This window comes from Pezoporus occidentalis, unplaced genomic scaffold (genome assembly GCF_034315485.1).
Source record: "Pezoporus occidentalis ecotype Australia unplaced genomic scaffold, CSIRO_AGI_Poc_V1 ctg74, whole genome shotgun sequence".
Lineage (NCBI taxonomy): Eukaryota > Metazoa > Chordata > Aves > Psittaciformes > Psittacidae > Pezoporus > Pezoporus occidentalis.
In genome coordinates, this window is record NW_026916093.1 from 1,264,455 (window position 1) to 1,278,327 (window position 13,873).

At 40.7% G+C, this 13,873-nt stretch overlaps 1 protein-coding gene and 1 long non-coding RNA gene across 22 annotated transcripts in view; one reads left to right on the forward strand and one right to left on the reverse strand.

The window, feature by feature from the left end:
* Positions 1-13,873, forward strand: part of ROBO2 (roundabout guidance receptor 2) — a 1,081,280-nt gene that overhangs the window by 610,303 nt on the left and 457,104 nt on the right. Inside the window, exon 1 of one of the 20 annotated variants that reach the window (XM_062602004.1) lies at positions 12,662-13,626. The exons of the other annotated variants lie outside the window; for them this stretch is intronic. Within the exon in view, the coding sequence (XP_062457988.1) occupies positions 13,572-13,626 (55 nt within the window). The 5' untranslated portion in view covers positions 12,662-13,571. Of the gene's footprint in view, positions 1-12,661; positions 13,627-13,873 lie in introns of those variants that run through there. 20 annotated transcript variants of the gene reach the window in all.
* Positions 1,181-12,679, reverse strand: LOC134155140 (uncharacterized). Of its 2 annotated transcripts, none has more exons than XR_009961437.1 (3): positions 12,452-12,679; positions 2,485-2,593; positions 1,181-1,474 (listed from the first exon to the last, which is right to left on the reverse strand). It is a non-coding gene; the product is annotated as an uncharacterized LOC134155140 (long non-coding RNA). The 2 variants fall into 2 exon arrangements; XR_009961438.1 differs by lacking the exon at positions 12,452-12,679 and adding an exon at positions 8,799-8,883.

A 13,873-nucleotide genomic window follows, 5' to 3' on the forward strand; every position in this document is an offset into this window, starting at 1 on the left:
TCATTTTCTCATCAACCAACACCCCCAAGTCCTTCTCCGCGGGGCTGCTTTGAATCTCTTCTCTGCTCAGAGAGCACCCTGGTGGTGCTAGAGTTTGTATCTGATAAAACTAAACAGTTTACTTCTTTTACTCGCCTTATCAAATTACATAGACCTTTTCTTAAGTCAGCAATGTTCACCTTGAGCAGATAAGGGAGAAAAATTAGAAGCTGCTCTCTCAGGTAGCTGCCCCTCTTCAATAGCAAAATTGGAACTTTATCTCCTAGTATGTAGATGTCCCCCTTGGATTCTTCCTTTCTTTTGATTATTCTGTCAAAAGATGTATCCTTTCTGGGAACTAAAAAGGAAAGAGTTAAACAGAAGCTGAAAGGAGCTTATATGAAAAAGAAGAGATGACTCTATTGTAGTGGAATTAATCAAACACGGTGATAAGATAGACATATCTAATTTCAGAAGCTGCAGAAAGAATATCTTATCACAGTTGTTTCAGTGACCTCACTTTTTAACTTTCTGGGGAAATGCCCTCAGTGTGCAACCTTACACTGAGGAAAAGGACCCAAAATAAGTAGACAGAACAATATTATTGAGGTTGCCAATGGTTTTTTTAACAGAACTTCTTTTTTTACAGTCCCTGCCTTATAAAAACCAACCCAAATCACCAGTTAGAGAAATTCTAAACTGTTTTCATTTCAAAATAGTTGTGTGGACTTACATAAATCATGTGTGGCTGTAAGTCTTAGATGAGAAACTTTTCCATAAGAGAAATGGCAGCATCATGTCCAAACTCCTATGTAAGAATGCAAACATACAGTTGTGCATGCCTGTATAAGTAAAAATGGTATCATAACCATTTTTATATGCAATATTGAGGGAAACAAGCTGGACGAGAATATAATAGCAGCAGGATGTTTTATCTCGAAGTCCCTTCCTTAGTAGTCTCAACTAACCATAGGATCAACCTCCAAAGCAGTACAGTGATTCAGCTGAACTCTACTTTTCAGCTGGATCTCAGCAGGGAAAGAAAGGGACAAAGAGAAATAAACCAGCTCAGTTGTTGTAGGAATAACATGTTCTTACGGCAGTGGGATTTAATGTGGATTGTGATTATATTACAATTTCAACTTCTATATAATTATTAAAAAAACCCCAGGTGAAAGTAGTGATCTACAAATAGACTCTTTGAACAGACGTTAGAATTACTCTTCCCAAGTGAAAACAGAATGGTTTTATCAGCTGCTGTTGTACCCTAACACTAGATTTTAGTGTAGAGATCTGATTCTGATAAAATATTTGCTATTTTATACCCTGTATTTATACTCTATATAATTTGTGTAATTTTGTGAATACAAAAGAGCAACATTTTCCCCATAGTTAGATTTGGTGACTTACATTTTGTGACTTTTTTCTTTAGGGGGTGACACTTAAGCAGGTTCAATTCTTCCTGACTCCTTCAAAGACTATGTATGATTCTTTTCTGTGAAAATAATGAAAATAGCATTAGGAGTAGTTTCTTTTCTCAGATGTCTGCTAACTTAACTTCGTGTTTCTGCTTTTCCCCTGGAAATGCCCTTCTGCTCCTGTTTATGGCAGTACTTATTCATTACAATTTTATTCACTGTCTTCTGATCTTCGCCTTGGCTTCCTCCATCCGTTATTATTTCAATGCACATGACATAGCTTCTGGCCAAGCCTAGCCATGCTGCTTGATGAATCCTGTGGTAATGCCTATTAATACCAGGTATCTTACTACTTAAAGATTTGTAATTGCACTTTTTATTTTGTCTGAAAGAAGAGTACTTAGCACTTCAGAGTCCCTCTAAGCACTCTTTAATTTATTTTCTAGATCTCCAGATCAAAGACTCTATGATGGAAGTTTTCATACACTGCCAGAATAAAAATATTTAGATAGGTACCTGTTAAGAACCTTCAAAAGAAACTAATTGCTAGAAACTGAACTCGCACTGACTTGCAACACTAGGGAGGCTTCCACACAGATGCTATCATCAGCACTGTGAAGCATCTTTTAATAATTTTGATAAACCTGGCCTTGCAGAAACATTTTATTTTTATTTTTTTTTGCAAAACTGTTTTGCTCTTAACACTGAATAAAACTTGATGGGTATTTTTATGTGCATTAAAATAATGTAGACCAAATAGAAGTTAGTATACAACTGTCTATGGTATACAGTATACAATATACAACTGTTACCAGTCTGCACACCTATAGCTGCAGTAGATAATGCTTTAATATTGACAATCATAAATTACTGATCAATAATAAAGATATTATGACTAAAAAATGGGCATCTTCTATACTGAAGCTGTTGCACAGAGCACTCTTCTGCTTAAATAGTTTAGAATGTAAGAGATAACCACAATATCATCAGTTAGTAATGTCTCTCAAAGGAAAGAAATACAGTTAAAAGTTTTAATGATACAGATTTCTCTTTAAACATTTGGAATTAAAAATAGAAGATTTCCTACTGTAAGTGCCTGAAGTGCATATGACAGCAATCCTACTATTCAGCTTAATGAGCCTGTCAGCCCAGCATATTAAGCAGTTTGCTTTAAGTATCTTCAATATCATGTAGATCTAAAATGTTAATGGTAAGCAAGAGTTTGGAAAATGTAATAAGGGACAGTTTTCTGTATAAAAAAAAAATCTTCTATCATCTGCTATTTGTCTAGATTATGAAATATGGTTATTAATTATTATAGCTTTGATTTCTAGGTTCAAAAAGAATTCAAATCCCAAATTTTCCACTGTATTTTAAGATGTCTTCATACGAATCCAGAGATTCTTAACACTTACTTGCTGTCATTCAGCCTTCATTTTATTTTCTTGCTCATCTTGACACTCTTTTAAGGAATACTTTCCTCAATTGTTTGATCCACCATTGTGATTTGACTTAGCAGTCTTCTGATTAAGTCACTGTTTACAAATCCAGGATTTAGGAGTCTGGATGTCCTAACCTTCCTGAGCCACTCCTGCATCTATAATCTTATTTCTGACAGAAGAGACATATCTGCATATATCAGATATCCAGCTCCAGAGCCATTGCTCCCTATTTTTGTCATGTTGGTGTTAGAGATGGCTCTGTTTTTCTGCATATTGTTTGTCCAAGATGTGACTTAGGCAACTGTAAGCTTGTATGCAGGGACCAAAAAAGCACTTGTCTGCAAATATGCTGATCACTGATACTTTTAGGTATCCACAAGAGTTCAGAAATAGAATCATAGAATCATAGAATAGGTAGGGTTGGAAAAGACCTTAAGATTATCTAGTTCCACCCCCCCCTGCCATATAATCCTTGATACCTTTATGTTAAGTTGTTTAAGGATAGACACTGTGAATTGCTGATGGCTAAAAAGCGAGCTCCTTCTTGAATCAGAAGACGTTGTACTTTTCATTTGAGCAATGTAGGTTTATGGTCTTTGGAAAATTAACAGATTCAAACTTGTTCTAACTGAGCATATGTTGATTCACAAACCAGCTTCCAGGTCATGTGATGGGAAAGTTAAATGGATTAATAGGGAAAAGAAGAAGGAAAAAAGAAGTTCATACTCAGAATTCCGTCATGACTACTATGATTAAATGATCAGCATTATCTTAGTCTCTAAAACCCTACTAAAGAACAGTGGTGAAGGACAATAAAGTGCATTAGAACGTAAGCCAGTTTTCTTTGACATATAGATCACTTGAAAGGATCCCTATAACTCCCAGAGGAAAAATTTCCCAGATGGCCTGATGCATTATGTCATTGGTTTGAACTAGCTGTACTATTTCTTCCAAAGAATACTGGAAAAGGCTTCTAGTGTCTTTTTGTTATATGAGAATTCAAGTTCTGTAAGCACTAATGGAAATTTCTCAAGTAAATTCCATGCAAACTTAGATGAGAACACCTCTTTCGTTCTATTCTGTGTTTCTTTTAAAATATCAACAAAATATTAAGTCCAGCACACATCTTCATTATTTCATGCCACCTAAACATCTATAGGCATAACTACATTACTTTGAATTTCATGCACAGGGGTATTTTACCCTTTTTTACTTAAAATAATCTTGTGGCTTTACTACATATATTGGCTCATTTATTTTAAATCTGACATTTTTATAGCCATGCCATTTACAAATTAAAGAGCTAGTATATATTTTTTGCCTTGGGAAACAATAAAAAGTTATTTTTTTACATAACTTTTTGCCAGAATCATGGAAGTCTTTAGAAAATCTTTCAGCAGGTAATGTGGCAGTAGGATTTAATTACCATTTATATCACAGAAGTCCATAGACACACAGTCCTGGTTACAGGATCTCATTGTGGTAGATGCTGTTGAAACCCAATTCTTTCTTCATTCTCAAGATAAGTACCTTCTGGGCCATGGCAGTGCAAAATACCCCATTCTTCTCAAGGTTGTCCTAGAATGCTGAACTGTTGCTGATTGTCTGGGTAAGATAAGCTCACAATGTGTTTCTCTTGTCTACAAAAAGCAGACTCTAATAATTTAAGCTGTGAATCAAGTAATAACTTTTGGTCACCATCAGCATGGGCAAGATTTGAACTGATGACTTAGATTGAAACATGCTAAATTCTAGCATCACCCACAGCATTGCAAGCTGTACGATGAAAAGAAAAAAGAAGGTATTTTCTGTTGCGTGGGTAGTGTGCTTTAAATGTGAAAGAGTCTTCCTAGCTGTGGCAGCAAACAGCTTTGAGGTAATTGCTATTTTGTGTTTCAGTTCAGAGACAGACGTTAAAATGAGTCATTGGCTTCTGTTTCTGCCTTCTGAGCTGGCCCCTCTTCATGTACAGCTTTACTGGTTTTAAAGGGACTGTGTACTGGTACAGCTGCTCCCAGTACAAGAGAATATGCAGCATAGGGGAAAAATATTCCCACATATTTTCCTGGTAAAAGTTCGGTGATTTTGTATACAATTTATGCAGTTATACGCTATAATAGCTTTAACTGCAAAATACACAAAATACAGTAGTTCCTGTAGTGATTACACAGGATACTTAGTGTTTACATTCATACTTATTTATTTGTTACTTTGATTAAAGGCATGCTTGCTAAGGAGAAGTCTTGCTCTGAGGTTTCAGTCTTTTCCTCTTTCATGTTTCTTTTCAATTTACTTTAGAAATTTGTGTCAGTCTTGAGCACTCTTTTTGTCTGCCATGCACGGGAGAGGTATTATCCCAAATTCTGCTGTGGGAACTCTCTGCTTCAGCTGCCTTTAATAGGATCACGCTTTTTAAAAATAAGTCCTATACTCATATAAAAATTTAGATAGAAAACTAAATTACATCAGCAGTGAAAAATCGTATGACTGAAACATCAATTCTAATTTCAAAGCATTTCTTGAGACAATGCAAAATGTAATTCTATTGCTGAAGTGAGGCAAGGCCGTTCTGGGACAAAACTAATATAGAAGTCTGACAAATATTGTTAATAATCCACTGATATGTATAACTGATGAGAACAGTGTTGACAGCACCATATTGCAAAAAAGAATCATAGCCTGATGGGAACATTACAAGCCACTGGTAGAAATGTGCAAGAGCCTCTAATGCTGTTAGAGTTGCCACCATAGTGATGGACCAGATTCTCAGGAGCTGACATCTTCATAAATCAGAAGCTCTCTGGTACCACAACAGGTCCTTGGTTTGACTAATATATGATTACAGCTGAGGACTGTAGCATGGCAGAAGTCATGCTAAGCAATAACCTGTCCATGCTGTTGGCACTTTGGAGGCCAGAGATAACAAAGGGAACTCTGGCAGTCTTGGCTGCTTCTTCTACAAAACATTAACTGTAAAACCCAGCTGAATTCAAAAGCCATTTAGGATTTAAAAACAATACTGTATGTGTCTATTCGAATTTTCAAGTGAATTGGAAATCTTGTTTCCTACATTATCAAATTAAACACTACCTATTGTAAAAATATTTGCCCACTGACAAATGGATATCTACATAATGGACATTTACAGATGGATCTCCTTGGATGAATTTCTGCCCCATTAACAACTTGTGTACATACACAGTTCCAGATTTTCATTTTAAAAGCCGTAATTAAAGTGTAAATATTGTTGGCTAATGTAGTTGGCTGTCAATATGCACTTGTTACGGAAAATGTGACATACGTCATTAAATAAGAGAGCATAACATGTTATTTATAATTATGTAGGAATATGGTGTTCAGCTTAAGACTTGTTTATGTATTGTTGTGCACAGTTTTTAAATGTTGTGTTGCTGTATAGCTTGATTTTCTGATTCTTGGAAGTCAGAGTGTGTCCTGGGTTCAGCTGTAACAGTCAATTTTCTTCCTAGTAGCTGGTGCAGGGCTGTGTTTTGGCTTCAGTCTGAGAACAATGCTGATAACACAATGATATTGTAGTTGTTGCTCAGTAGCACTTACCCTGATCAAGGACTTTTCAGTCTCATGCTCTGCAGTGAGGAGGGGCACAGGAATCCGGGAAGGAGCAGAGACAGGACACCTGACCCAAACTAGCCAAAGGGGTATTCCATAGCACAGCATGTCATGACCAGAATGAAAACTGAGGTAGTCATCCAGAAGGGACCAATCCCTGCTCAGCTCAGGCTGGGTATCGGACAGCAGGCTTCAGCCACGACAAAGTGCTACACTTATTTTCATATGAATCAATCTGATCACACCATGATGAAATACATTTTTCTAGCGAGAATTTCACCTTTGTGTGTCTCATGCAGGCAGGGGAAGATTTTCTACTCCTCCAGTGCTTCATTTTAAGTGCTCGTTCTTTTTTTGAATGATATAATGACAACCTTATGCCCTCTGGAAACCTAATTGTCTTTTGAAATTAAGCTGAACTTGTCACTTAAGGAATGGTTTTATCTTTTGTATGTAAATTAGGGCAGAGTGCATTTTTGTTAATTTTTAATAAAAATGAATGTCTGAGTAGAAGACATTATCAAAGGAACAGACAAAATTACTCTAGGAGTCTTATTTTATTTGTAGTTGATGGAATATGTCTTTGATATCCTTATTTACATAGATTAGCACTTTATTCCATAATTGGAGCCTTCATCTTAAGTAATTGACTCTTCCTTCCTTAGACAAAGAAATGTATAACTTAGAGTCCTGGATATGAGAGAGGGAATAGAAGTTCCTGATGTAGCAGATGGGAGCATCCACAACGCTTACAAACAGGAGATGTACAGACATACAGGTATGATAAAAGTATTAGTGTATAAGAAGAAATTCTGGACATGGAGATGGCTAGCTCAGTGTAGTCTGGGGAAAGGCTGGAAGGGATGCAGTGTGCCCCGTTGCAAAAAATGATCTCATGTTACAGGATACAACGTGCAGGCAGCCACAAGCTTGATGTGCAACTTACCACATTTAGTAGAAAGGTGATTTCAGATACTGCAGTTGTGAAGGGAAGCATTTCCAACCAGAAGGGAGCAAGAAACAGTCTTCTATTGCTGTAATGTTCACTGTGCAGTCTACATAGGAGTCACTCAACAAAGGTTCTTAATGTTGCAACAGGAATGGTTTAAATATGAGGGAAATCAAGCAGTTCTTTTATTTATAGCTTGTGTGTGCATTTTTATGTAGTTTATAGCAAAAGTGAGTATTACTGAACACTTCAGTACTGATCACCAAGGTGTTCAGGGTCAGGTACACTTACATGCTCAGCACGTTGCCAGCATTGCCAGTCACAGATTTCATGGAATCATATGGACCAGAAAAGACCTCTGGAGAGCCTGTAGTCCAGGTCAAAGCAGGCTCACCTCTAATGTCTAGGACATCATTGTTCAGTTAAGCTCCGAATATCTCTAGTGACAGTGAATCCAGTCAAACATAGCTGACTGCCTTCAGGGTGAAAAACTGCTTCTTGACATCTACCTAGAACCCTCCCACATTGCAACTGGTGTCCGTTGCCTCTCGTCCCATCCTTGTCCATCTCTGAAGGGAGTCTAGTTGCACCTGCTTTGCTGCAGGTATCTTAAAGGATGGCGTACATACATTCAGCAGGAAAACACAGCAGTAAGCAAAATGTGAAAGGCACTCTATCTTTTTTCTTATGGGTGGTAAAACTACATCCCTAGAACAAAAGGAAAGTAGGATCTACAAACTCTTTACATGGTAACACTGTATCTCTCGTACATATTTGTCCTTATTGTCTCCTCTGAATCTCAGTTAAAAGTAAAGGAATCAAGTAGAATGTATTTCAGGTGAGGCTGTTTTAAAAATTGTCAAGAAACTACCATCTTTCAGTTACAAGTTTTTGCACATTTAATGAGCTGTGGATGCAAAGCCTAAACTGAACATATGATCTATATAAAAAAAAATTGCAATAATTTAATTTACCAAATATTTAGCTTACAAACAGTATAGACATTCTGATGACTGGGGGAAGCACTGTAGCTGTACTAGTAATTAAAAATAGTGCAGGCATACTAACACAGTTTAGCAATGTAAGGATATTTCAAAATAGGGATTGGTATTTCCAAAGGAACACTCAAGTCAGATGCCAAAACTCAGGTATTTTTAATGTTGAAGCAGAAGGTGACTCTCTGTGCTGCAAGCAAGAGACACGTGTGAGACAGAGAAAGAAACACATGCTTTTGGCACCTATCTTCCTTATTTTTCGTAATCCACACGAGTGGCTCTAGAAAAGTAAATTAGTTGGAATTGTGGTAGCCAGGGACAGCAAAAAACCTGATTTTCAGGGACTTCCACGAGAGAGATCTTGCCACAGTGCTTACATTGTTTCTAGCAACATGTCTTCTTTTCCTGGACTGAATTCCTGATTTACCTTTCAGTGTCCATTCTTCTTGTGGAAGACCCAGTCGATTGCAGCAGGAATAATAATCATGCCGCAGCATTTATAAGGCTTAAAAATACACATTCTATTCTATTCAATAGCCAGATGACATCAGAACCCAATGACCTGGAACAGTATAGCACAGATGAAGGCAAGATAATGTTCTCTGGGAAAGTCCAAACTCACTTTGCTTTTTCCCCCTTTTTGTGTGTGTGTGTGTGTGTGTGTGTGTGTGTGTGTGTGTGCGTTTCCAAGGCTGTCTACCATTACATGTTCTGACTTATCCTCTGGATCCACCTTTTGCTCTACTCCAGGGTCTAGACCAGGCTCCTAACTTAAATACTTTAATTAGTTGCCTACATTTAAATTATATGGCCATCATACCATGTATATATTTTTGGATATTAAAGATCCTCTAGTCACTTTCAGCAACTCCCTGGATGTGTAGCTGCAGCATCCAGAATAAATACTGCATGATCTACTTCAACTCAACCTCTCCTCTTGAGAAGATAACAAGAGGTTTTAATGGCAGCTAGGAAATAGAGTATGTTATATACATTTGTAACACTAGAAATGGTAATACAGATTTAGAAGAAAAATGCTGCTAATGGTGAAGCTCACCCGAATAGAGAGTTAGTCTTAGAACGTCACGCTTTAAACACTGGATCTGATCTTTCACATACTAAATATATATTTTAATGCAGGTGTTTGAGTCTAGGAATCAAAGATCTGAAATGTCAGACTGGGAAAGCAATGAAACCTTGACTTGTACCACTGGCATGCATCTGATCTCACTGCTGTTTTACCAAATTAGTCCTGCCTCATTTGATGACTGACCTTAGTATGAATCAGGGCAATCTTACCGTGCCTTTTTTGCTGTTCTGAAGTCCCACCTCAACAATACACTTTGAATTGAAGCTTTATGTGCACCAATACTGACGTGTCTTTTCCTCGTCCTGCTCACACAAGCATTTCATCAGGTGGCATATTGCTCATAGCACAAACAAATAGTTGGCACACTCAGTTCCTCTGTATAGACTTTGCTATTCAAGCAAAGAACATCTGTCTTGTTGGCCATGTTCACAGGCAGTTATTGAAAGACTGGAGAGACATCATGTGCTTTTTTATTGTAGGATCTGGACTGCATCTTGTAATGGAAGTAAATGTTGTTCCAAGCAAACTCTGCTTATAGACCAGTGACTCTGACCTGTGAGAGGTCCTGTGCTTGGAAGCTGTTAACACACAAACCTCGACTCTAATGCTTCAGCAGACTGTTAAATTAGCTTTTCCTTTTTTAACATTTTTTTTTTATTATTCTGTTATTCTTTTTAATATACTAGCCAAATTTTCTGAATTTGGGCAAACAGTACCAATACAAAAACCAGTTTTCCAGTGCTCTCTGACTCTGCTAGCCATTTTGGAGGACTCTTCATTCTTATCAAAAAATCACTGAAATACGTATGGGCAAAAAATCAGGCTTGAAAATGCTTGATTAAATTTGGCTGAAACTTCAGAGTTTTGCAAAGTGTTTAATAGTTGAAAAGCAGTTTTGTGCGGAAGTGAATGAATCAAACAGTAGTAGCTGTAATGAATAAGCCATTGATTTCACTGAGAGTGTTTATGTGGGTCATTATACCCTTTTACAGGTACCTAAGGGTTTTGGGGACTTGTATATATCTCAAAAGTGTTCAGGAGCAGCTCTTATTAAATTTATCTTGAATTTATTTGGGAAGCAGAAAAAGTACTGTACAGTGCAGAGCTACTTCCCATTTAAAACTTTGTAATAAGCAAGTCAGAAATTTCACTGTGTCCTTCAAATGTTCACTAGAAAAGAAAATATTCTTTAATATTTCAGTGTGTTACACTTACTGCTGTCAGGTAGGTGATTTATGGGTTTCTTGTTTTGCCAATTCACCAGCACACTGACAAAGAATACCATTTTGATCACCTTATCCTAATTAGCCTTAATTATAGCCTTCTTCACAAGGTAGTCTTTAGATGTGCTCACATATATATTTATCTGCAGGGCATTATTGTGAGTATAGGAGGACACTGTTCATTGATTTGCATAAAGAGGCTTTGGAGTTGTCATCTGGCTTTTATTCAGAGTAGCAATAATCTCAGACACTTAAAAAGCCTGCAGACACCTCACACTGTCACATTTGGCGATGGTAAAATATAGGTCACTAATTACACACAGGAACCAAGTACGAAATAACTTGCAGACTGTTTATTTGAGTACGTGTGGGCAGCGCACACTTTGCAGAAACAGGATTCACAGCATTTGCGTGAAGAACTTATTAAAGGAATAAATCTGTAGTATATGCAAAATAAAAAACGAGAGACTCAATGGGAGAATACTTGGGAGTAGTTGGCCAACGCTGAAGAAGGGAAGTCTGTTCTGTTTAAACAGCCCTGCTCATGCTAGTGAACAGGCTGCCCAGGGCAGTGGTAGAATCACCATCCCTGGAAGTGTTCATACACAGGGTGAGGTCTGTGATATGCGTTAGTGGTGGACTTGGCAATCCTGGGGTAGAGGTTGGAATTCATCATCTTTAAGGCCTTTTCCAACCTGACCGATTCTGTGATCAAAACGTGCCTCTGACAGAGTATACTGAAATTACTTAGGGAATTTATGCCGTATAGAATTTAAGCACTGCTGACAGCGCATTCGCCAGTTAATTTTTATCTAGCACCATCATGTTAAAACCGATCCTCAATTTCAGTGTCCCTCTACAACCTAGATAAAACCACCTAGCTACATGTGCTAACAACGCGTGTGAACAGGGAACATTTACGTGTAGCACCACTTGTTTCGGGTTCTCTGGTGGAGAAAAGAGCCATCGCCCCCTGCAACCGCTCCGCGCTCCTCGGCGGCCCCGCGCTTCCAGCCGCTCCCGTCACAACTCCCGCTCTTCCCGCACCACCCGGTCCACGGGGGCTCCCCGGGGTCTCCGCCACAGCCGATGGGGAGACCACTAACCCCGAGGGGCCCCCATCACCGCCACCGGCCCCCCCAGCCCAGCCCAGCCCAGCCCCGCCGCGCCGCAACAAAAGGCAACGCCGAGCACCAGGTGGCGGCCGCTGCCCGCCCACTGACAGTAGGGGGCGCTCGAGCTTCACCATGCAGCGCTGCCGCTTGCCCTCTCCTAAGCGGCCCCGCTCTCGGCGTGGCGCTGGCCGGTCACCCCGTGCCCCGTTCTGACACCCGTTTCGTTCCGCGATGCTCCTTCCTGCGTGGTCCTGGCTTTCTCTGGGGCAACTGGGCAGCCCTGCCGTGCTCATAGGGACTGATCTCCCTCGTTCCCTTCTCCCTCACCGCCTTCTGCCGGGGTCGTGGTCGGTCCCGGGAAACTTTCCCGCTGCCGGGAGCTGCGCCTCAGCCAAGGGGCCTGGGGAAGGGCAGAGCGGCGGCTCGTTCCTGGCTCTCTGCTGAGCAAACCCACAGTCCTATAGACTTAATAGGTCGCGTGTCATCCATTCTATTTTATATATGTTTTATTGTTTTCACCTTTTTCCGCACAGCGGATGAGCAGAGAAATCCCTGGAGAAGACCCTTTCCAAGGGTCTCGCTCCCAAGCGCGCAGGGAACGAGCGGAGAGAGGGAATGAATAATTAGAGCCCAGTTCCATGAAACCACTTACCGAAAAATTAGCTGCCCATTAACCGGGAAGCGGCGGGGAGCACCCATGTAAATCCTACCTATGGCCAACGGCGGCGGAGCGGCAGGGGGGCAGGGCCCTGCCCGCAGCCAGCCCCGTTCCCCGTCCCGCCGCCCTGCCCCGGCAGACAGGGACTCGGGGGTGTGGAGCGCCGCGCTCTAGTCCACACCCCGCAGCCTCCCTTCCCCAGGCAGCCGCGCTCATTCTCCTCCCTCCCTCTCCCTGCAGCCGGTGTGTCCGCGGCGGCAGGAGGCGGAGGCAGCGGGAGGGGAGAGAGGAGGGGAGCGGAGCCGGGCTGCCGGGGCCGCCCGGGAGAGCTGCTGCTGCTGCCGCCGGTGCCGGTGCTGCCTTGGCGGCGGGAGGCCCCGCACCCCCGGCAGCCACATCTGCAGGGCAAGCAGCCCGCCGCCGCTCCCGCCTGTCCTCCTTCAGTTTCCGCTCTGGGCTTCAGTGAGGAGGTGTAGGGGACAGGGGTTTGTTTCGAGGGGATACTGAGGAAGCCGTTCCCCTCCCGTAGCACATTGCCTAGGCGTTCCTATTATGGAAGTTAAGTGAGAAACTCCGCAGCTTGAACTGATTTGGTAGAGAAAGAGAGAGAAAGGGGTAGGGGGAGGGCAAGAGGAACGCAAAATTAGCCAAACCAAACCAATGATTTTCCTGCAAAGTGCTGGGAAGTTTGTGGAGCACGTTCTAGGAATCACGTCCTTTCTCAGAGTCTTTCCTTGTCTTCCGAAGAAAGAGCTCGCTTTTGGATTGCCATGGATCCTAAAGAGAGTCTTAGACACACTTGAATAATTCCTCTGCCGGGGCTGGATTGGTGGGAATTTAGGAAGGAGCGTGTGTGTGCAAAGCAGAATCTGCCTCCGGAGCTCACTCGCTGCTCTAATCTGTATGGATCTAAAAGTGTCACATTCAAGACCTTTCCATCTGCAGCTTTTGATTTCAAGATTTCCCTTTCCACTTTAAGTAGCTGCTAGGAAACTGAAAACTTTTGGACCTACCTCTTACTGGCTTTGGATACTTTTTTTTTCCTTTTTTTTTTTTTTTTTATTCCTGTGGTATTGGTCTCGCAAGCGATCGGGATTGCCTTTAATATGTCAAAATGGGTCTGCTGACGCCACTCTTGCTCTTTGGATTTGCATTTCTCCAAGTCTATGGTAAGTTCCCTTATTTTAGAGATGCCGTTTCTGTGCAGAAATCCCCTTCATCTGGCTCTGATTTGGGACAGCACATGTGGACGGCATTATAAGCTTTAACATTACAGAGCCTTAAGTTTGTTTCTGGTATAAAAATGGTATGGGGAGGTAGGGGGAAATATATGCTTCCAATAAGCAGTCCTTCCCGTCTGCGAACTTAATGGAAAAGCAGCTTGTGAATAGAAGGATGTCAGCTTGAGGTAGTGAG